The sequence below is a fragment of the Setaria italica genome, chromosome II, assembly GCF_000263155.2.
Source record: "Setaria italica strain Yugu1 chromosome II, Setaria_italica_v2.0, whole genome shotgun sequence".
NCBI classification, from domain to species: domain Eukaryota; kingdom Viridiplantae; phylum Streptophyta; class Magnoliopsida; order Poales; family Poaceae; genus Setaria; species Setaria italica.
Genome location: NC_028451.1, coordinates 42,266,757 through 42,289,838, shown reverse-complemented (window position 1 = coordinate 42,289,838; position 23,082 = coordinate 42,266,757). Strand labels below are relative to the sequence as shown.

Here is a 23,082-nt window from a genome sequence, read left to right as displayed (position 1 = left end):
CTTCAACGACACGACGACGTCGAGCCCTCTGTCCTGGGCGCGTCGCGAGCCTCTCGCCCGCCGCCAAGTCCTCACCGTTCGTCCCCAACCCGGCCGGCCCGCGGCGGGGCTCCTACTACTACCTCTCCCTGGAAGCGATCACCGTCGGCGACACCCTGTTGCCGATCGACCCGGCCGTGTTCCGGCTCACCGCGTCGGGCCGCGGCGGGATCATCATCGACTCCGGCACGACGTTCACGGCGCTGGAGGAGCGCGCGTTCGTGGTGCTGGCGCGCGCCGTCGCGGCGCGCGTGGCGCTGCCGCTCGCCAGCGGCGCCCACCTGGGCCTCGGCCTCTGCTTCGCGGCGCCCGAGGGGCGGGGACCCGAGGCGGTGGACGTGCCGCGCCTGGTGCTCCACTTCGACGGCGCCGACATGCAGCTGCCCCGGGCGAGCGTCGTGGTGGAGGACAGGGTCACCGGGGTGGCGTGCCTCGGGATGGTGAGCGCGCGGGGGATGTCAGTGCTCGGCAGCATGCAGCAGCAGAACATGCACATCCTGTACGACATCGAGAGTGGCGTCTTGTCCTTCGAGCCCGCCAACTGCGGCCAACTCTAGGATTGGGGACGAATGGACTGTGTCTGGAACATGAGCCCGTAAATGGTGATGTTTGAGAGGTGGTTTCGCGGTACATTTTCTGTCTTTACCAATTACCATCAGCTTGAACTTTGGGTGACATTGTTAGTGTTAGAGTACAAACGAGGATTGCTTGACATCAAAGTTACCATATACTCATATAAGGCCTGCCGTATATTCATATTCTCATATGGTATAGAACCGGCATGGTTCCTGAGATGCCACCCTCATGGCTTCCGCAACGCCGCCCCTGGAGATGATCCCATCTCTCTCTCCCGAGGACTGAAACTGTAGTTTAGGGTTCATATGTCATTGACTAATGACTGATTATTGACCAGCCTAGAGTCTTTCCGGTCTTCTTTTAGATCCAATTTTCTCAATTTCTTTCAAGTCATAGATCCACTTTTGTGTTGCACTTAGCCCTGTTAATTGGGTTGGGTTTATTGGTTTTAATGGTTTGGTTTATATAACAATTTCATTTGAATTGGTTTATAATGAGTTGGCCTGCTAGATGGTTTGGTTTGGTTTGGGTTTTACAAATAAATAGTTTGGAAGGTGTTTGGGGTGTGTGGTATTATTTTTGGATCTAAAAAACTCTCAACCCGTGGGTTGAGACCCATTAAGAACCCAAAAGCCTGGAGCCTCATCTATCAAGAGTCGGACCCTAAAAATAAAACCTCGCGTTCACACCTTAAAATTTTGGATAAATTGATCGAAACTTGTTACAGATGAATTAGTTTAACAGTCCGCTACTGTATGCAAAGTAGTACGGCTGGACTTACATGTGGGGCCCGCGTCAAGAGTCGGACCCTAAAACTAAAACCTCGTGTTCACACCTTAAAATTTTGGATGAATTGACCGAAACTTGTTGCAGATGAATTAGCTTGACAGTCCGCTACTTTGTGCAAAGTAGTATGGCTAGACTTACATGTGGGCCCCACGTTGAGAGTCACATACAAACTCAAAAAAAAAAGTTAACTAATGGATTTTTATTGGGTACCTAATGGGTTCTTATTGGGTTGTAACCATATTTGGCAAGTAATTTGTATAACTTATGCAATGGTAAGTTTGGGGTGGTGTGGTGTGTGATAGTGGAGGTTTGGTTTAGGGTGGGTTATATTTATTTTCTTATAAAAATAGATTGGTGTGGTTACAACATGGGTTACAACCCAATTAACAGGGCTAGTTGCACTTCTCACCCGTTGGCGCTCCACGTCTCGGCTTTGACCTCTCCGGCGCCTCCTCCCTCACGACGATGTGATATGACCCTTGTGACCTTTGTTAATGTGGCTGAATCCTCTACACCGTACCAATCCAACTGTCTACCTAGTAATCGATCCATTTTTGTTAGATCTATGCTTATCATCAAATATTACTTCTTAGGAGGTAATATGATAGATATGTATTTATCTATTTGTTATTTTTTTAAAAATAGAAGAATTAATCAAAATATCTTCAACTAGATCTAATTATCTGTTTTCCCCCAGGAGACAAGTGACATAGTAACATGTTTTCCCACGATGCAACGTGACATTTTGTTTTTCCCAAGATATGAGATGACGTGACAACGCGACATCTTTCCCTTTTCTTTTCTAACAACGTGAGGCAATGTGCGAACTGAGCGTAGGTCAGCTGTGGTAAGCACGACGTACCTGTCGACAGCGAGACGTTAGCGGTGACTTCATCAATCTTGAGGATTTGTAGGCTCAATCTCTTGAAGGTGCTTATAGGGGTAGGGTTGCGTGCGTATATTCATAGGGACGAGTGTACATGCGTGTATATGTCAGCATCTGTATCATGCGATTCAAAAAAAAATGTGAGGCAATGTGGCATTGGGTCACGTTACGCATCGTGATATGTATAAATTACATACTACTCCAGATAAAACTTCATAATCTATATTCTCTAGATGAACTGCATATGATGTTTTGTTTCTCCGTGCGTTAGGAGCTGCGTGATTGCCACGATCCGAAATGCCCAGCGTTTGTTTCTCTACGTGAACGAGGAGCTGCATGATTACCATGATTTTTTATGATTATTTTAATTATTTCAAGGTTTCATTTATTTTAAAAATTAACGGTTGTGATTTTTTTTAGCTCTTACCTCTTTGGAGGTAATCGGATACTTTGGCAAAGCCCGACGCTAAATCATCATTATTGGACTCTTGACCATGATTTTCACGAGTGGCCGCTTCCTGGAGTATCGACTTCTATAGCCGCAACATTGCTTGAGATTCAAGGCACTGTATATTCTATGTAAACAACACACGAGGCTCGATATAAATCATCCAGTTTTCGCAATATATAATTCATGGGTGCAGCCGGGGGCCATAGGCGCCCCCCCCCCCCCCCCCCCCCGCCCCACCCACCCAAAAAAAAGGAGCAAAGCAATTATTTCCACTGAAAATTGAAATTTCAAAAAACTTTAATACTATTGGCCTCTCCTAACAGGATAAAATTTGAATTTTTGCCTCCACCACTGCTCACAGTTAGCATGAGAAATTTAATAGGATACCATAACCAAGAAGACCTATACAAAATACATTACCAAGCAACTACTTTGGATGAAAAAGATGTTTCTTTATTATGGAACCTATGCATCCTGGGTTAAGTACAACAGTAGGCGATTTGCCTGTGGATAGTGTGCTTAAGATGACCTTACCGATCTTAAAATTTACTAGATTAGTGTTTCAGAGGTTTTGCATAGGAGTAGAGTGTGCCTGCGTGCCTTCAAAGAAGTGAAATGTCCACGTGTGTACGTGGCGCTCGCATCCAGCTGTTTGATGATGTCATTAGCTGTGTTATCCACGGCACGCACACCATTAGTTTTGCTGCCAACGGCATGCACATTTATCCAGCGTTGGCCAGCTCCGGCAAGTCCCACTAGTTTTGCTGTCCATGGTGTGCACATCATCATTTCCAAATTCTAGATTTGGGCTTGAGATACAAATATATATTGAATTAGCCTGCGTATTGTGGAAAGGAATCGTAATATTACTCTGGAGAGATCAAATTCAATTCGGTCACCATCATACAATGTTCGAATGCTTTGGTGCTGACAAGGTCAATGGGTCCTTGCTTTGTTTGATCGAAGCAAACCAATGGATAGAAAATGGAGATGACATCGGACGACATGGCGTGCAAACCTGTTCTGCCTCTGCTCACGCTCGCTGCTGTACACATCGCCGGCCTCCTCCCGCCGGTGACTTTCGCGACGAGCCCTCACGGCTTCCGCGCCACCCTCACTCGCGTCCACCGGTATCCCTTCAACTACTCCGCCGCGGCACGCCGCGACGGGCGCCGCCTCGCGTCCCTCTCCAACGCGGCCGCGGGAGGCGCGCACACGAGCACGAGCTCCTCCCGCGGTCTCCTCCAGGCGCTGGTCGAGAACGGCGCGGGGGCGTACCACATGACCCTGTCCATCGGCACGCCGCCGCTCGCGTTCCCGGCCATCCTCGACACCGGCAGCGACCTCACCTGGGCGCAGTGCGCGCCGTGCACCGCGTGCTTCGCGCAGCCGACGCCGCTGTACGACCCGGCCGCCTCCTCCACGTTCTCAAGCCTCCCCTGCGCGAGCCCCCTCTGCCAGGCGCTGCCGGGCGCCTTCCGCGCCTGCAACGCCACGGGCTGCGTCTACGACTACCGCTACACCGTCGGCTTCACCGCCGGGTACGTCGCCGCGGACACGCTAGCCGTCGGGGATGCCTCGTTACCCGGCGTCGCGTTCGGGTGCAGCACGGCGAACGGCGGGGACATGGACGGGGCCTCGGGCATCGTGGGGCTCGGGCGCGGCGCCCTGTCCCTCGTGTCGCAGCTCGGCGTCGGCCGGTTCTCGTACTGCCTCCGCTCCGACGCGGACGCCGGCGCCAGCCCTATCCTGTTCGGCTCCCTGGCGAACGCGACGGCCGGCGACAGGGTGCAGTCCACGCCGCTGATTCAGAACCCCGTGGCGCGACGCGCACCGTACTACTACGTCAACCTCACCGGCATCACGGTCGGCGCGACCGACCTCCCCGTCACGAGCGGCACGTTCGGGTTCACGGCGACCGGCGCGGGTGGGGTGATCGTGGATTCCGGCACGACGTTCACGTACCTTGCCGAGGCGGGGTACGCGATGGTGAGGCAGGCGTTCGTGGCGCAGACGGCCGGGCTGAGCACGGTGAACGGCGCGCCGTACGACTTCGACCTCTGCTTCGCGGCTGGTGCGGCTGTCGTCGGCGACGTGCCTGTGCCGAGGCTGGTGCTGCGCTTCGCGGGCGGTGCGGAGTACGCCGTGCCGCGGCGGATCTACTTCGACGCCGTGGACGAGCGCGGGAGCGTGGCGTGCCTGCTGGTGCTGCCGACGAGGGGTGTGTCCGTGATAGGCAACATGATGCAGATGGACCTGCACGTGCTCTACGACCTCGACGGCGGGACCTTCGCCTTCGCGCCGGCAGATTGCGCCAACCTTTGATTTTGCTGTTCTCCATTCACAGCTCGGGAATTGTGTTTCATCTTGCGCGTATTCTTGCTTTAACCTCTGGTTTGTTGTTCGCCATTCAGGTGTTCTTTTGTGCCGTGCAGTGCAGAGACTGAATTTCGTTGGTTATTTATAGCTCCCTTGACATACAACTCTTGATTATGAAAACAGAACAAGTAAGGAATTGTTGGAACTTTTCTAGATTTACTCCCTCTATTCAAAATGTAAGTTCTCTTAGTTTGACCTTAAATCAAACTTATTTAACTTTCACTTAAGTTCACAGAAAATATCTTAACGTCTACTACAATACTAATATATGCTCTATAAAAACATATTTCAAGATGAATTTAATAAAACTAATTGAACTGAGGTTGTAGATGTTATATGCATTTTCTATAAATTTAATCGAAGTTACATTATTACAAAATGGAGGGGGAGTAGTTAAGGAGCTGGTAAAGCATGGAGTTTGCGAGGGCACAGACTGGAAACTAATCTCAGAAGTTTGTCCACTTTCCTTTCATCTTTTATCAGCCATCCCATTTCTCCATCGGGTCCTTCACATCCCTTTTCCATTGAAAGTCATTAAAAAAACTTGGTATCAAGAATTACTCAAAGATGTTTCTGAAAAATATATCATTACCAAAATATGTTAGTGGAAAGCTACTTAGTGAAAATGAAAATATTATCAAAGACTTGCAACATGACAGTTACCAATTGAGTACTGCAGATTAATGATTGAAAGACTGAGACGAAGACATCAGTCAGTAATTCGGGAGAGCAATGTCGAGGGCTACGGCGAGGGCGAAGGCGGCACAGATGAGCACCACAAACAATGGGGCTGCAACATATGCGCTCGAAAGGACTCGTATAATTCCCAAACATCCAGCTCGCCGCCTTGCCGCTCTCACCATCCCATATAGCGGTGCATTCCAAATGTCAGGGATGGATAGGATGGAAGCCGAGGACACCATGTACAGAAAGACAATAAGCCCGCGATTGGCATTACCAAGCACCAGGTGAAACCCGAAAGGGAACGCCGCGATAGTGAACAGGCCTGACAGGGGCAGCAACGTAGACGCACGCGCCTTGTGCAGTACACGTTGCGCGCGTGGAGCTTCCTTAGTGCCACCATAGATAAGGCAGAAGGTCGCTACGATGGAGCAGAAGAAGGCCATGGCGTCCGACACGACGAATGCTCTGAAAGCAAACCGTCTCGCCATCACGGCAGCCCCTGAACCCGGGCGGTCATCTGCGACGACACCGCCCGGCACGGTGAAGGCTGCCGCGAATGCCACGGTAGCGATCAGGACCGATCCAATCGTTCCTGTCTTGGAGAAATCTTCTTCTTCTTTGTCAGAGGATGCTTGTTCCTTGGTGGGCTTCTTGTCTGCAAGTAGAGGGTGGACCGATTTGGAATTGTCTGTTTTTTCCTGTGCTGACCGTTCTCTGATACGGTCAGCACGATATGGACTAACTTCAACTCCACAATATCTCAGACAAATTGACACAATGGTATTTGGACTCTGTGGACAAAAAGAAGAAACCAATTTAATAGGGGTGAAGATGACCATTTCACAACGAATTGTTAGTGCGCATGCAGTGTTACCCTAGTACTGAAAGTGTGAAATTACGAAAGAACGCCTGAAACATGGTAATTTTGCTCCTCATCATGGAAGCCATCGTTTGTATCAAGCCATCTAGGGTCTATGAAGAAATTTATACGCTGTTGCCTTCGCTGCCCCTGCGCCCGGCCTGGGCGGCGAGGTCGGCCGGGCGCTTGGTGGTGTCGAGAGCGCGGCCGGCGAAGCCTCCAAGTCTACCATCGGCGTTGAGCTTGCCCTGCTGTCCTGAATCTTTTTTCCAATCAAAATGAAGACTCGATCTCTCTTTTCAGCTTGGATCTTGATGCATCGAGTCCAAATCCACCATCAGAGTTGAGCGTGGGGAGGGGATGCGCAGGGAAGGGGCTCCGCGCCTTCGCCCATCGGGAGCGGAAGACGCCTGCCACCGGGAGTACGCGCCCTCCCCCTCTTCCTTCGCGCCCGTGCTCGTCTCGCAGCCGAGCCCCCTCCCCAGTCCCCCCACGCGCTTGGACTTGGGCTGCCGTGCGCGAGTGCGCTGCGGCCAGGCCTCCTGAATCAGTCGCCGCTACCGCCGCCGTGGGCAGTCGCCGCCGGGGAGAGGCGCGCGGTCGCTGCGGAGGAGGCGCCGATTTGTTTCTCGCGTGCAAGACGAGGGGAGGATGGGTTTAGCCGATTGGGCAAAGTCGGCCGCAGGCAAAAGGATGCATAGGGTAGCGGGCGGCGGAGAGGTGGCGGCGGAGCAGGGGAGCCCCTCGCGGCGGCCGGCGGCAGGGAGCGGCCGGCTTAATCCCCAAACTAATAGCTGATCTGAACAAATTGAAGGACAAAGCCTATCTTACTCTGGTGCTGCAGTTGTGGGCGCCAGCGTAGCATTATCATGCTTCTTGCAGCGCTGGTAGGTCTGACCAGCAAAGGCGTACACAAATCACGATCCGTCTACTTTATGCTTTATTTTATTCAAATCTGCTATCTATGTTGTTCCTATGATCTTATTTTGCTTGGTTATAGCGTATTGATTTGTGTTCCTTCCATTTTGTTCAATATTTCGCAGGATCAGTTGACTGCTCAGATGCCCAGTTCTCTGTGCAGCACTTGTTCCGTAAGTTAGGGAATGAGGAGTTTATTGGTCAGCGGATAATCCTTGCAGTTTCTCAAAAGATCTCGAATGCATCAGAAAGATTACTTCTGGTTGATCCTTTTGATGATGCTTTCCCTGAGATCCATGGCAATATATTCATCATGTAAGCTGACTGTCAATTCATTCTGATTTAGATTTCATTGGAAGAGTCTTGACTACTTAAGTCAATCTTGATTGTCCATTGTATTCGTTTTAACTTTCTCACTTGGGAGTTAAGAAACAAACATTTGACTTCCTTGGCGTTGAATTATGGATGAAAACGTGATCTACTTCAGCATTTTACACATTGCCTGCTTCCTGATTTCATATATGGAGGATGTGTCAGACTGTCACTAATCTGTTTCTCTGTATGTATTTGTAAGGCTACCGGTTTTACTATTTGGCTAATTCTTTTCAAGTTTGTTAAGATGCACTCAAGTATCTGAATATTATTTCCTTTTTATTGGCTTTACTCATTAATTTTCATCCAAAACAAGCTATACTCTGATACTTGTTAGAGCCATGAAATCTCTGAAGAAATTCTATTGATGGATGATTGATAATTGTTTATCTTGATTTAATTCTTGTTACTGGACATAATAATTAGTTGCTGTACTTTACTATATCACTGTACTTTGTCCCATGTTGCAGGATTCAGTTAATCGAGTTCCTAATAACTGATTACATGAAAGATTGGCTTTGTTGCGAGCATTTTGACAAAAGTTAGTGCTTTTGTGCCCTTGACGGTCCTATTTTCTATTTGCTATGCTGTATGAATTGCATCAGTACTCAATATGATAGTGTAGACATCCTCACTTGAGCTGAGGAGGACACACCAAATCCATTGTTTTTTACTGTGCTAAATCTTCTGGTTCAAATGGTTGCAGTCAAATATCTTTCATTGCTTTATTATGCTGCTGTACTACATAGTTGAGTGCTATATTTTGATGTACAGCCCGTAGACATCCAATAAGTGGAATAAAAATTTAGTGATGGAAATAAAAAATGTTATTAGTTTGAAAAACACAATTGATCTTTTACCGTAGCAACGCATGTGTATTTTGCTAGTAATTAATAAAACTGTATGAACACAAACACAATCGGAATGACATGACAATGTAGGCTGAGTAAACTGGAAGTAGCTCTACAAATTATAAGGGGAAACATACATAAGTAATAATAGACTCCGCTTTTGAATTTTCCATGCCCTATGTGTACTCGTTTCCTTATTTTTTGTGTTCAGATTCTAGGCTGATGATGATGTAAGAATTTGGCTACGTGCGATCGCAAAGGCAGGAAACTATTTTCTTTATCTAAAAAAATTAAAGGGGAAAATATGTAGAAAGTCGGTACAAGATATAAATTTACCGGGAAGTATTCGTAGAGCGCTGCAGCAAGGTCTCCAGCAGTCAGACCATCCTTGTTGACGATATTCGTGTCCACGCTCATCGTCTCCAGTAGTGTACTGACGATCCGAATAAATCCGTACTTCACTGCTAAATGGAGCGGTGTGTTTCCTTCGTAATCCGTCCCATTTAACAATGTAGCAATGGTGTACTTTTGGCAGATAAAGCGAACCAGCCGGTAACTATTATGCTCAACGGCACAATGAAGCAAGTTTCTTCCTTTGTCATCAACCATTTTGTAGTAGCCGGGGCATTTCTTGAAGAGAGTATCAATAATTAGCGTCGCCCGACCATTCAAAAGTAGCTGCTTCAGCTTTAGCCACGTGAATTCTCGATATTCCTTTGTATTTCTCATCAAACGAATGGCATCTTCTTCTGGAAATATAGCAGCAGTATGCACCGGAAATAGACCATGGTTGTCACTAATGCGGACTTGCTCTGCAGATGTAATGTCATCTAGGAACAGTTGAACAGTACGGAGTCTTCCATACATCACTGCAACTTGGAGAGGCGTTCTCCCTGTAGAATCAACTCTGGTAAGCAAAGTTGGACCTTGAGGCTTCCAACTCAGTATTTCTTGAGCCATTTCTGAATGAAAAGTAGCAGTTTGTCACAAAGAGATATATAGATAGACCACAACTTACTCGGAACAAACCCCCCGAAACGAGCCATTATTTCTCAATTTTAGAAGAAATTCTTTAGCAAAAAAAAAATAAAGGAGTCGAAACATTGTAAACGTAAATGTTAAACATAAACATTCTTAGTTGTCTGTTCAGACTAAACGACCATTTAAATGGAATAAACAATGACTGATTAAACTTACACGGCTAACCACTTTAGACGAACAAAGATGTCATAGAAGTATATAATAAATAACAAAAGAGGGGGCGGGCATTGTAAATTCTGTTGTACCATGGCTAGTCGCTGCAGCGGCGGCATGCAAAGCAGTCCGTCCTTCGGGACCAGAAAACGACGCCGGCGACGGCGTTCCATCAGGCGACGCCCGTAGAAGCGTCCGGACCAACTCCTGTGAGCGTATGGACGCCGCCAAGTACAACGGTGAGGAGCCGTCTTCAGTTTCTACCGATGCTAGCTCGGGAGCCTCCGTCATAAGCAGCTCAACCACCCCGGCACAGCGGTGCCGAACAGCTTCATACAAGGCGGTGGCGGCCAGGCAGTTCCTGGCCCGCAGCGCCGCCGCCAATTCCCCCGCTCGGCCGCCGGCGCGCATCGTCGCCACGAGGCAGGCCGCCGCCTCTCGGTGACCTTCCCTTGCAGCGCAGTGCAGAGGCGTGTCGAGGAACGTGTTGCGTGTGGCGGCGAGCGAGGGCGTCCTCTCGCAGATGAGCGCCGCCAGGTCGGCGTGGCCGCGGCTGGCGACAAGGTGCAGCGCCGTGTTCCCGTTGCTCGTCACGCCGAGGAGGCAGCTCGTCCCCGGGCACGGCTGCGCCGCCAACGCGTCTGTCGGCGCCGTGGCCTGGACGTTTACGGCGACGTGACCGCTTGTCTGATCCTCTCTTCTTCTCAGTAGCTCCTGCAGAGCCGCTGCGTCGCCGGCGGTTAACACCCGAAGCAATTCTAGGTCCAGGGACATGTAGCAAGGGCCGGTTCCCGCCATGGTTGCTTACGAACTTGGATCGCGGCCAACAGTGCTGCTTTCTTTAGAATATAGGACTCACGTTATGTTCTCTTTGCTGCTGAGGTTTCTAGAGATAGTGTACTTATAGAAGATGATGGAGGAATATATGCATAAACCCTAATGTCTGGGGTGGAATAAAGAGCACGCGTCAGCCACCAGTCTTTCTTTTTAGATGAACAAGCAAAGCACCCGCCCGGGCCCGACACTGGGAATCCGATCCTGGCCACCCTCTAGCGTGGGTATCCCGGGAACCCGGGCCTACTTGCACGTGATGCGTTTGGCCACATCGAATCTTTGTGTTTGGAACCGGACCAGGGTTTGGCCAGCCCAGCTAGATAGACTTGCACACGACGTATGAACTGCTTTCTGCTTTGCTCTTCAATCTTCATTGTTGAGTCATCATAGTAGGGACGAAAGATTGCCATGGCTCGATGATCCAGTGTCACTACCTGGCATTAGGGCGACACGGATAGAATCATGTGTGAAAGATTGTTTTCAGTTACTATACCTAATACCTGCATCGACTTCTTCCTAACATATTCCGCTTTTGTTTACTATATGGACCGGTCTCAACCATTTCATGTCATAACGACTTGACTGGCAGCATGGATGCTCTCGGATGTTCCTTGTCGGTGTCCTCCCTCCATTTCAAATATATAGACGTTGTTTGCTCTTAATTTCTCTCATATACTATATTTATCCATATGGTTTCCAAAGAAAAATGTTGCACAATATTTGTCCATTGAGCATGTCGAGGGTATACACTATACCCCTAATTAAATGATTTGATAGAAGATAACTGTTGTATTATGATAGTTACTAGGGGTATGTATGATCATTTCACAAACTAGTAGAGTATCTAGTAAACAAAATATTTGTATCAATAGAGATTTAGTTAACTTCAATTGTATATTTATAGAAAATAAATACATGCTGCAATGATATATTTCAAAACACCTAGTAAACAAGAATTTTAGATAGACACTTAGCATCATGTGAATTTTCACCTTTTTTTCTTCCACTTCTAGTAAACAAAAATTTAAATTCATAGAAAATCTAGCAGAAATTAAAATCATTGACATATGAATGACATTTTTCAAACAAAAAATAGATGCAATAACCACCCACAGTTAATACATGCAATGATAAATGAAATGAGTAAGACGTTCTCCAACACGGCAACATGGAGGAAATATAATACCATCATCTGAAAATGCAGATATGCCAACTGACGATGGATCAATCAGACAACCACACTCTCTGCTAATATCCCCCACCATCGTTGTAACATCCCGCTTTTTAGAGCATCTAAAATACACACTTTTAAAAAAAATTCCTTTAAACTAAGCATATACTCTTCTCCCAAATATCCAAAACCCTTTCTACAAATAAATCTTGCATAAAATAACAACATATGTGTTGCATAGTTTTGCTCTAGGAATATTTTCTTAATAATATTCTTCCTAGAATATATTTGAATTAAACCCATCCAAACCCTATTCAAAGTTCTTTCTGAATATTATTCAAATATTTGACCCAAACTCCTTCCATCATGAAATCCTTTAGACCTCCAAAACACTAGAAAAATATCTTCATAAATCCCTTTCCCTAAAATCCTAGGGATTAATAATCAAATTTAATTTGAATATTAATTCCAAACCAAAACTTTACAAAAATATTAGCTACTCCTAGACATACAACTTTTCTAGACCTCAAATCCCTCCAAAAGGTTTCAACTTCATGTCTCATCAAAGCCCCACCTCAAATCCTATTCAAATTTGAAATACAAAATCCTCATAAAACAAATGAAAAGCCTTCCCATAATAAAACGGGCTGCCAACCTCCCATCTGGCCCGCTCATTCTTTCGGCCCGGCCTCCCTTTTCCTTTGCCCCGCATTCGCTTTGGCCCACCAGAGCGGCTCGGCCACTCACTCGCTCGCCTCGGCCCAACGCACGCATCGGCCCGCCAACACGTGCGGCCCGGCCTGCCCGGCTCGCCTGCGCACACTGCTCGTCGCGCCGCTGCCGGCGAGGAGCGAATACCTCCGCTCAGCTGCGACCCGCCACCGCGGTGAAATCCCGCCACCGCCGCAGTAACTCCCCGCCACCTCCCATGCCAGATCCACCCCCCTCGTTGCTGCTTCTCTTGCCTCCCACAAAACCACCTCGCCCCAAACCCCGCTGCCCATACCGCCTGCCCCGAGCTAGTTTTCCCCTCCGCCTCGCCATGCAAAACCGGCCATCCCCCCTCACCAGCAGTGCAACCCCCCTCCCCTCCCCCTTTTCCTTACCGCCAAGCAAACCCGAGCTCCCCGCGCCTATAAATAGCGCGCCACCCCTCTCCCTTGCTCCACACCGGGCCGGCTGCTCCAAACTCCCCTGCTCATCGCGGCCGCGCTCCTCCTCTCACTTCTCCACCACCACGACACCACCAGGAGACTCCTCACGAGCTCTGCTTCCTCCTGGTGGTGCTACTATCGCCGGAGGTGGCCAGAAACGCCGTCTCGGCGTGGCTCCAGCGAGCCACCTGACGGCGCGCATGGCGCACGGTGGCGCCGCCCGGCCACCGAGCCGAACCGGTATGCCACGCCGTCCCCTCCCGTCCCCCTCCATCTCACCCCCTCTCTCTCACTCGCCCTGACGTGCGGGCCTGGCCCCAACGCCATCCGCCCCACCGTCCCCTCCTCCACTTCCCTGCCGCATACACCCAGCGCACGTACAGCACACTCATCCGCACCCCCGGTCTACGAACCCGTGGTCCACGGACAACAGCACAGTAACCAACGGAACCGGCTGCTTGCGCCAGCCGCTTTAAAATTGCTATGTGCACTCGGACAAATGCACACCAAAGTTCACTTTAAGTCCTTCCACATCTCCAAAACTTCCCCAAAAATAGTAGAAAATATTCCAAACCTATTAATGTACTCCATTGCCAATGTTCATCTCAAATTCATATTATTTATACATATCACCCTTTCTTCTAAATAGAAAATCCCTTCTTGTGTACACAAGAATTTGCACTTGAGCCATCCATCTTCCAAAAAATCTCAAAAAATTCCTAAAAACACTACAAAGCCACCCAAACCCATTTCCATAACCATCTTTGGTCACCTTGCTAGGCTCCGCCCTAGTGGTCGAAGTGATTCTATCGAGCAAGCTTTGGCCTCCATCCGCTTGATCTTGCCTAGCCCCATCTATCGCCCTGTGACTATCCTCGAGCACCGGGCTAGGTCGAAGTGGTGTCCGTCGAGTGAGCTCTCAAGCCATTGACCCCAAGCAACACCCAAACCCATAGAAACTTGTCAAAGCTCCACCCATCACAAGGCACACCCCGGGATAAAGCCGAGCTCATCGTACAAGTTTCCTCTCACACCCCAGATCCATCCAACACCCAAGCTACATCTAGGATATGTCCCACAACTCGGTCGTTATACTCAAACCCTACATATTGATCTAATCTAGCCATTATGCCACCCAATTGAAACCCCAAATATCGTCTCCTCCTAGCCGTTATGCCGCCCGATTGAAACCCTAATTCTTGACCAACCTAGCCGTTATAATGCTCAACCAATATCCCAAATATCATCCAAATTCTAGCCAATATGCTGCCCGATCAAAATCCTAGATATCGATAAAACCTTGTGTGGCAGAACCGGCCAAATTAAACTGGCTTAAGTGTGCTAACCATCATCTTAATGGTTAATTCGGTCACACGTACTTAAAACGGTGTAATCCAACAGTCTGTTGGGTCAAGCCCGATTCAACCACTGAATATCTCGATCGAAACAACATGCAACAAATCTCACACGGAGGTGAGCGCAGATGATACAACATGATATTTCAGTTCACAAACATAGAGTTCCTGTCTTAATTTAAAAACCGAGTTCGAAATTCATAACAGATTACAAGCCAGAGTTCTCAAATAAAATACAACGGAAGTCTAAATGATAGAGCGCGAATAAAGATACATGACAACATGAGTAGCCTGCCAACATGTCATCCAACACGAGACCACCTCAAGGAGAGGTCGAAGACCACTCAATCGACCACCCTTCAGGTAAAGGATGGCCATCCCAAGGTTGACCGGCAACCAGCTCTATCGTTTCTTCACTAAGACCTGAAAGTAAACAACAAAGCAAGACTGAGTATACTAATACTCAGCAAGATTTACCTGACTATGGTATATACTTAGCCGACTCCTAGTATGCCAGGCTTTTGGCTGAGGGGTTTGTTTTGCCAGAAAGCAACTAAGAATGGATCCTTACTTTCTAATTTTAGCATCCAAATTAAAGTTGAGCTAACCATTCTAAGTGAGCAATATTTTCAAAACTTTTTAGCGTGGAAAAAATAATTGATTAGGTAACAATATCAACATCATTCTTATTTCTTTTCGTTCCACTTCTTACTATGATGTGACACGGTGATCAAGATTCTCTTAACCGAGAGCGGCGGTGAACTGATTCGATTTATTAACCTTGCAAGGTGGACCTATACACATGACATATGCATGCCCCGTCGCGCCGCATATGGCAAATAGTTCCCTTAAAGAGCGATGGCATTTGAGAACTCCTACGACCCTTGAGTGCTAATCCCCACCGGTACCTCCCCGGACCAGCCATGAGTTACTGACTAGCACACGAATAGGAAACAAGACCAACTCAATCTACAATCGCGCAATGAGGTACTAGGTTTTACCAATTTCAACTACCTCTTACTTCCAGCATGTGTATAGTACAGTCCAAACTCGATTAGCCGGGCCACAACGAACGGAACTTAATTGACACGGGCGGAGCACAACCAACAACGCTAACTTCAACTTCATATCTATCTTCGCCTGGTCTCCAACTTTTCTTTCTTCAGTGATTCATTCTCAAGTAACTTGCCATAATATCAAAAGGTCCTATGTCTTGCGAACGATAGGCAATCACTTGACTTCTACCATTCTTAATTAAGCATGTCACTTTTATCGACCTACACATGCTAGTATTGACCTGGGAATCCTAGGGATCATGCAACTAAGGTTTCATTCAACTCCTAGGAACCTAATGCATAAAAGTAATACGCAAGTAGTAACATTGCATAGTTTTGAAATTATTGGTCATGCTCTAGTGCTTGCCTTCCAAACTAGCATTGGGCTCTTCTGAACTTTGGTTCAGGTCTTGTGGCGCTTCAACTGGGGAGGCTTCGAGCTGCACACTCTCGGATGCGACGATCAATTCATAAAGATCGTCGACTAGCGGGTTATCTACATGGCAATGCAAATGTATGAGTTGATTGAAAGACGATGACACATGCATAACATCCATTTTAAAGAGTGCAGCAACTCAATCATACAGGATTAAAAGTTCAAAGGAGAGCATCAAGACATAGTGTTACCTACACAAGAAACATGCTCATGGCTAAAACCATAGCAATACACACTAGAGGCTAAACAAAAAAGCTTATGCAGTAACCATAATGATTTTGCTAGTGAACTTTTCAGAGATGAATATACTACTGATAGAGAGCATAAAGACTAATTTATGGGCCTACAAAACCTAGCAGCAAGTATCTTTAAAAAAACTAACTTTCAATAGGAATAAGTGTTCAGGAAGCATCTGTTGGTAAACGATCATGAATGGTTTACAGGAGCTTTCTCCCTACACAAGCAATTTACTGCAAAAAGTTTAGCTTTCTTGAACTACTACAGAATTTACTAAAAATCATACATGATAAAGCTGCAGATATGAAGAAGGGATTATAACTAGAGTTCTATCATCTGTTTAGTGCTATAAACTTTCCAGAATAGTTTTCAACACTAGTATATATTACTGTGAATTTATCAGGATTTTATGAGCAAGAGAACTATTTATTCCAAATTAAAGAGATTAAACAACATGCATTTTAATAAGCAATAGAAACACATATTTCACAAGAACAAGTATTTTTACAAGGTAGATATGAGCATCAGGAAGCCAACAAAGTTTATTTTGTATTTTATCATTTTTTATGAGTTTATACGGATTTCCAAAGTTTCAGCCATTTCAACTAAAACTAAATTAGAAAAAGAAAAAGTTACTTTCGTAGATAGGTCCTCGGAATAAAACTATCCTAGCGGATCTACCCTTTCTTTTGCACTAAAGCCCCTAGATCTAGCACTAAGGCCCCTTGAACTTTTCCACCTTAGCACTTAAACCCAACACTTAATGAAAAACCCCTTGGAACTTCTTTTGCTCTCAGACATAACACCCCCACCACCTTCCTCCTCGGGACAGCTCACGGCCGGCGGCGGCAGCACATCGATGCTAGTGTGGTGGCGCATTCCCCCACCCCGATGACTACCCCTTCGCCTTCCCCATGACCTGGCGCACCTTCTCCCCCTTTTTTCCCTCAAAACTCTAACCCTAGCCTATCCCTTGACTAGCGGCGGCGCACAGCCGGCAGCGAGCTCGAAATCGAGCGTGGCAACTAGTCTAAATCCAAGAAAACGTGAGCGCATCACGGCCAGGAGCTTACCACGGGTTGATTTTAGCTTTTGGTTGGAGAAGAGGAGGCTGGGAAGGTGGGCGTCGACGGTGAGGTGGGTGGTGGTGGGTGGCGGCACTGGCGGTGGCGGGAACTTCAACCTCCAGTGATGAGGGCCATGGTGGCGGGCAAGGTGAGGTGGAGAGGGTAGCTGGGAGGGTTGGCTAGGTGGAGGCGGCGATGATTTGGAAATGGTGGGGCAGAGCTCGCGGATTTAGCCGGCAGGTGGAATGGCTAGCTCGGCTTGCTCTGTTTAGGGGAGGAGGAGAAGGAAGAAAGGCGAGGGAAGTAAAGAGAGCGAGAAGGGAGACATGAGGCGAATGCCGGGCGAGGATAAGGGCAAAGTTCTTGGACGTGCTCTGGCCAGCAGTGGCGGGGATGGGCACGAGCAATGGTGCGGCCAGGCGCGATAGTGGTGATGACGATTGAGGAGGTGCTATCGTGTCGTCAGCAGTATGGGCAGCGGAGTCGGTGGTGACGGAACGGCAGTGGTATAGCGCGCGTAGATTTGACGGCACACGTGCGGTTGACTGCGAAAACATGGGATAGAGGGCTCGACAGTGTGGGCGTGATGCAAGCGGCGGCGTGCGCTCCGTCCTACCACCCACAGCCGAGGATAGAGGGAGTGAAGGAGGGAGAAGACAGAGTGACAAGTGGGCCCATGCAATTTTTCTGAAAATCACTTGGCATGTAATTTTGAGCTGCTTCACACAATTTCATTTGATCAATTTAACAACAATTAAAGTGCTCAAGCAATGCAATGCCATGATGCTCCATTATGCGCTATTGAAGTTTTCTAATCCTAATATTAACACTGGAAGTGTTACACCTTGCCGTTATGCTACCCATCCAGAACTCTAGGAAACCCATTAGTAATTTCCTAGAAATTCTTTTAAGCTCCAACCATTCAATCCATTAATTATTTAGAAATCCATTTCGAAATAATTAATGAATTATTCTTCTTTACCTGGGATTATTCATTAAATATCGGATAATTCCCAAAACCTCCATTGTCTATTATTTCCTAAACTAGATATTGATTGTTAGAATTGTTTGCTTGTTTATATGCTTGTGTGAGCTGAGGATACGCCTAATCGGAGGCCTAGGATCAAGAAGGCTTTAAGTCGAAGGTCGAAGTCGTCCAAAAGATGAGTAGAAACATTAGCTTGATCAGGCTCTCCGATGAAGACTCCAACAAGAAGCCAAGGATCTAGAAGACGAGAAGCCAAGGCCTGGTCAACCTAGGAAGCACAATGAAGGCAAGTCCTAGCACCAACCTCCTTGATCATATTTTCATCCTATTTTTATAGATAATAAAATATACCAAGATAACAAATTGCCTTGCATATCTTATAAAACCATAGGGACAACCTACCTCTATTTTCTTCCTCACCTTGACTTAAAGCCATTTCTAACCAAAAATCCTATTAATGGTCTCGATCATGACTAGATCGATGACCGAGCGTCATTTAGAATTAGATTTCTTAGGAACAATATAAATGCAATGCTTTTATGAAAAACCCTCAAAAGGCGTGAGTTTTTATGTTTAATCTAAAATAAACCAACTAAAGAGAGTTAGAAACCATTAAGGACATGACATGAAAGTAAGAGGAGAACCTCAGTGGAGGATCTTGTCCCAAGAGCTTACTTTGGTCGCATAAGGACTGGTTCACGGGCAAGTCTTTCTAGTGAAACGTGCAACCTTATGTGTCAAAAAGGTACAACCTTCGAGGGTACCTATTCATGTGAGGCCTTGATTCACACCCCACTAGTTGAACCTAGAAATCCATCCCAAGGGGCCACGGGTGGGCAACGGGTAGACTGGAGCAAGACCTTCGCTTCGCCCTAGGTCTTGTCGGCATGGGTCATAGGTGGAGGTCTAGAGTGGTCTGGTGGTATTGTATACCACATTTATGATGCATCTTTTGCTCGGGATAATGGATGATGTATGACCCCTGTTTAGACCCCAGTCGTATCCGTGGATGTACCTAGGGGATATTGTCTAGAGATAGACACCGACGGGTACGGGTCTCGTAGGTCAGTACCGCTTTACGGATGGTATGGGCTGATCGAATGTACGGTTAAAGTGTACAAACTTTCCAGAGTATAAATCTATCTGGATAGTCGAGGCTCACAGTTACGAGCCCACATAGTCAAAGTTCCTGTTGATTAATAATCATGTGTTCATAAACATGTGTGTTGGTGAGATGGAGCTAAGGCCCTAAGAGAGTAATTTGGAGAATGAGGCGTATGCCGGCTCAGGACCCTGACGGTCTTTGAGGCTCCTTAAAATATGGGAACTAGTAGGGGAGGTAACATTCCCTCCAAGGCTAACAACTTAATAAAATTGTTTCCTTTTTTTACCTCTTTCCGAAACTCACCTCACCTTGCACAAAATAGGTTTATTGATAGAATCAAACCTCATACCCTTTCCTTGATTTTCCCCTGCATTTAATATAATTTCAACGCTAGGATTTGCTGAGCACCAACCATAAGTATACTCAGACTGCTTTCATTGTACAGAGATAGGATTAATGGTGCTCTAAATTTATTTTGCTTGTGGAATGGGTGACCGCTTCGCTCTCCTCTACGTAGAGGTGAAACCCTTTTTATATGATTTTATGCATCTTTTATTGTTTTGATGCTAAACTGTAGTGATGACTGTATCAGTTACTGATCCAGGGACTGATATAGGTAATCAATGGGATTTCCGGAAGGAGGTCCCTGCAATCGTTTAGGTCAAACTCGTTGAATAATCCTATAAATACAAAAATAGAGAAAGACCACAGTCAAAACAGTTTGAAAGCACATAGTCATTACCACATAACAAAGGAATAACTTATATCACCAGTCTGGGTGCTTCCAAAACGGATGTCCGGTAATGGGAGTTGTTTTGTTGATTCTGGTTATCTTGCAAAACGGCGTGGATTGCAGTGGATGTTCCGTGCCTGATGCTTGCCTTTTAAATTAGGTAGTCTTAGTGAACTGATGATAAACAATTTAGGCCAGCATCATACCAGACACATTATGCAACATGTTCGATGATTTGGCTTTGGTCTTTCTACGCTAGTAATTTTCACGGGCCTTTGCACGCTTCTTATCCTTCTCTTCCTCCGTCAAATTGGCATATGTTTTCCTTTTCCTTTGCCTCATACGTTCGGCCAGATCAATATTTTCGATTCCTTAACCATCAGCAGTTTAAAAAGACTAACACATGACTTGCAGAATGGGCAAACAAACAAATAATATGGGGAGCCAGGGAAAAGGATACAACCATCAGATTCTCCTCTCAATCTCTTATGACCACGGCCATACCTGCTGGCCGGTGTTGTATTTGTCACATCTCCGAGTGGGCGAAATAGAATAAAATCACGGGTTCCAGCACATCTACCATGAAAATCATATTGCATCGTCACATTGATGATCTTAATTAAGGCCCAAGCAAAATATAGGTTCAAGTAAATGTTGGTTATTCCTCAGAATCTACGAGCACGTATAAATAAAAGAAAAATAAGTATGAAGCTTTGTCTTAAAACAAAGCTTGATGCTGTATCAATTTTCTTGCTTGCTATCCCCTTATCTTTATGCTATAAATTTTTTTTGCTTGCAAGCTAGACTCCGTTGAGGATTTTTAAACGTGCATAGGAAAATGATGTTCTACGTCAATAGATACTGTCGAAATCAGGACTGAACTAAATGGTCGTGATCCACCACTGCTCTACATGTTTAAGATGCGATAGAGAGATTGAACTTAAACCTGTAGGCGTGACCACCCCACCGTGGACGGAGGAATAGGGGGCCGCTGATCTCCCTCGTGCTAGTCAAGCTGCCTAGAGCTCCATCCGTTCGTTGTCACCTTGTACTGCTGCTACTAGTGCGCTAGAAGCCTAGAACACAGTAATCAACATGAGTGCCAAGGGAAAAAGGAAGACACCGTGGAATCAAATTACAACAATTCACCAACTCACCCATACGAGCTCCGGCGAGGTGATCACCATGACCAAGTCTTGCCGCGGCCACGAGCACCGGCCAGGTGATCACTACGAACACGAGCAGCCGATTTTAGACGATCTGTTTTTGCACGTGGGAGTCGTCCCGTAGATGGGCCAACGGCTGCCGGCAACCGGCCGCTGCTCTGACTGCCACGAGCACCGGCCAGGTGATCACCACGAACACAAGCGATCTGTTTTTGCACGGGCCAAGGGTGCTCCCAGGGCCTGACTGCAAATTATCGTGACCCTCCCAGGGAAAGGGCGCTAAAGAAGGCAACTCCACAGGCAGCCGCGTGGATTAATGGCAATCACGGTCATCACGGAGAATCACCGTGATTTGATTACGGTAACATCGCCAACAGGCCGGGACAGGTGCGGAGGGGCGCGGGTATGGGAAATCCCATCGGTGAAAAAAGTCTTGCGCATATGGCAGAACCATTTTGCATCTTGCACTTTTTGTTTAGGACGTTGAAACTTTCTCCACCTTTGGATTGGCGAGTGGGTCCTTTCTAGGTGAAAAATATTTTTAATTATTTTCAATCTTTATAGTATAGATAGATAGATATAAGTTATATAGATATCGTTAGACCTCCAATACGACTATTTTGAATTGCAACTTTTGCGAAGGCTTGACACCAACTTTTGCATGGACACAAGCTATCATTGAGAAGTTGGAAATATTTTATTCCAAAAAATAAGTTAGAAATGTTGCGTTAAAAAATACAAAGAATTGTACGTGTGCCATGAATGCACATCAAGGGTTTAAACAAAGTATGGCAATGTCCAACTGGAATACTTGATCACGGCCCTGTTTGTTTAACTTGTAGATTGTTGATTACAGGATGGAAGGGAGGGGAAGCAGATTGTTGGATGTAACAATTTGGCTTGTGGATTGTTACAATCTAGGACCTCTTGCAGATTATAACAAACCGGAGGGCCACATATGCTCTAAAGATTGAATAATGTCAAACAAGTGATAGGTATGCGGTGAATGTAGACTATCCAGGAGTTATCACTGGTGAAGCTAAAACCAGTGAAGCCAACAATAGTGGCTTCACTCAGCTTTTAGTTCATTTTAGGCTCAACTTACAAAACAGCTTCACGCTATAGTGTCTCGTTTTGCGCAAAACAGGTGAAACCGAAGCTAAGATAAACCCTACCAAACGGAGCCTCATGCGGATGGTGCAATATTTCCAAGCGATCGACTTTGTCATCTCGGGAGAATAGTCCAAGCTTTATTCCTACTTTGTAATATAATACAAATAGCCAGATCCACCCGTTTTTATTTTAGCGATACAGTATATAGACCAAAATTCCAATTGAACCATTGAAGTACTTGATTACATGTAGTGCTGTAACGTAACCATCCATTCATTGATCCACCAATTACATAATCCTCTTCTCTACTGGCAACGATATTTTATTTTAGCTGCTCGGCAGAATTCAGTTGAATGGCATATAGAGAGAATTATTCCAAATAGCAATGCATATATACTCCCTCCATTTCAAATTGTAAGTCATTCCAACTTTTTTGAAGAGTCAAACCATTTTATGTTCGACCAAAATTATAGAGAGGATCACAAAAATTTATAGCACGAATAGATATACTATGAATTTAATGAATAAACTAATGATACTTATTTAGTATCATGAATGTTAGTAATTTATTGTATAAATTTGGTCAAACTTGAGATGTTTGGACTTCCAAAACAGTTACAATGACTTATAATATGGAACGGAGGGAGTTACACATTGATAGACCGAGACA

General features: G+C 46.3%; 3 protein-coding genes across 4 annotated transcripts in view; 2 read left to right on the top strand and 1 right to left on the bottom strand.

Annotated features, from left to right (window-relative positions):
* Positions 1–627, top strand: part of LOC101761314 (aspartic proteinase nepenthesin-1) — a 2,438-nt gene extending 1,811 nt beyond the window's left edge. The window contains exon 2 of the mRNA XM_014804724.2: positions 1–627. This exon is cut by the window's left edge and continues 38 nt beyond it. Coding sequence (XP_014660210.1) covers positions 1–596 — 596 coding nt within the window. The 3' untranslated portion in view covers positions 597–627.
* Positions 628–3,743: 3,116 nt separating this feature from the next.
* On the top strand, positions 3,744–5,270 carry LOC101760911 (aspartic proteinase nepenthesin-1). Its single transcript, XM_004959665.3, has one exon. It carries the CDS (start codon positions 3,747–3,749, stop codon positions 5,064–5,066), a length of 1,320 nt encoding a protein of 439 aa, XP_004959722.1. The 5' UTR covers positions 3,744–3,746; the 3' UTR covers positions 5,067–5,270.
* Positions 5,271–5,423: 153 nt separating this feature from the next.
* On the bottom strand, positions 5,424–10,857 carry LOC101778868 (serine/threonine-protein phosphatase 6 regulatory ankyrin repeat subunit C). Of its 2 annotated transcripts, none has more exons than XM_004957857.3 (4): positions 10,091–10,857; positions 9,141–9,766; positions 5,784–6,595; positions 5,424–5,693 (listed from the first exon to the last, which is right to left on the bottom strand). In XM_004957857.3, the coding sequence occupies exons 1-3, from the start codon at positions 10,794–10,796 to the stop codon at positions 5,834–5,836; spliced, it is 2,094 nt and encodes a 697-aa protein (XP_004957914.1). In that variant the 5' UTR covers positions 10,797–10,857; the 3' UTR covers positions 5,424–5,693; positions 5,784–5,833. The 2 variants fall into 2 exon arrangements, with proteins under 2 accessions (XP_004957914.1, XP_004957915.1); XM_004957858.3 differs by having other exon boundaries at positions 5,424–5,636.
* Between the last annotated feature and the right edge of the window lie 12,225 nt (positions 10,858–23,082).

Coding starts and splice junctions, on each gene's coding strand:
- LOC101778868 (XM_004957857.3), bottom strand. CDS start 10,796: ATGGCGGGAACCGGCCCTTGCTACATGTCCCTGGACCTAGAATTGCTT. Junction 9,767..10,090: donor CGCTGCAGCGACTAGCCATG/GTACAACAGAAT, acceptor CTTTTCATTCAG/AAATGGCTCAAGAAATACTG. Junction 6,596..9,140: donor CGCTCTACGAATACTTCCCG/GTAAATTTATAT, acceptor TTTTGTCCACAG/AGTCCAAATACCATTGTGTC.
- LOC101760911 (XM_004959665.3), top strand. CDS start 3,747: ATGGCGTGCAAACCTGTTCTGCCTCTGCTCACGCTCGCTGCTGTACAC.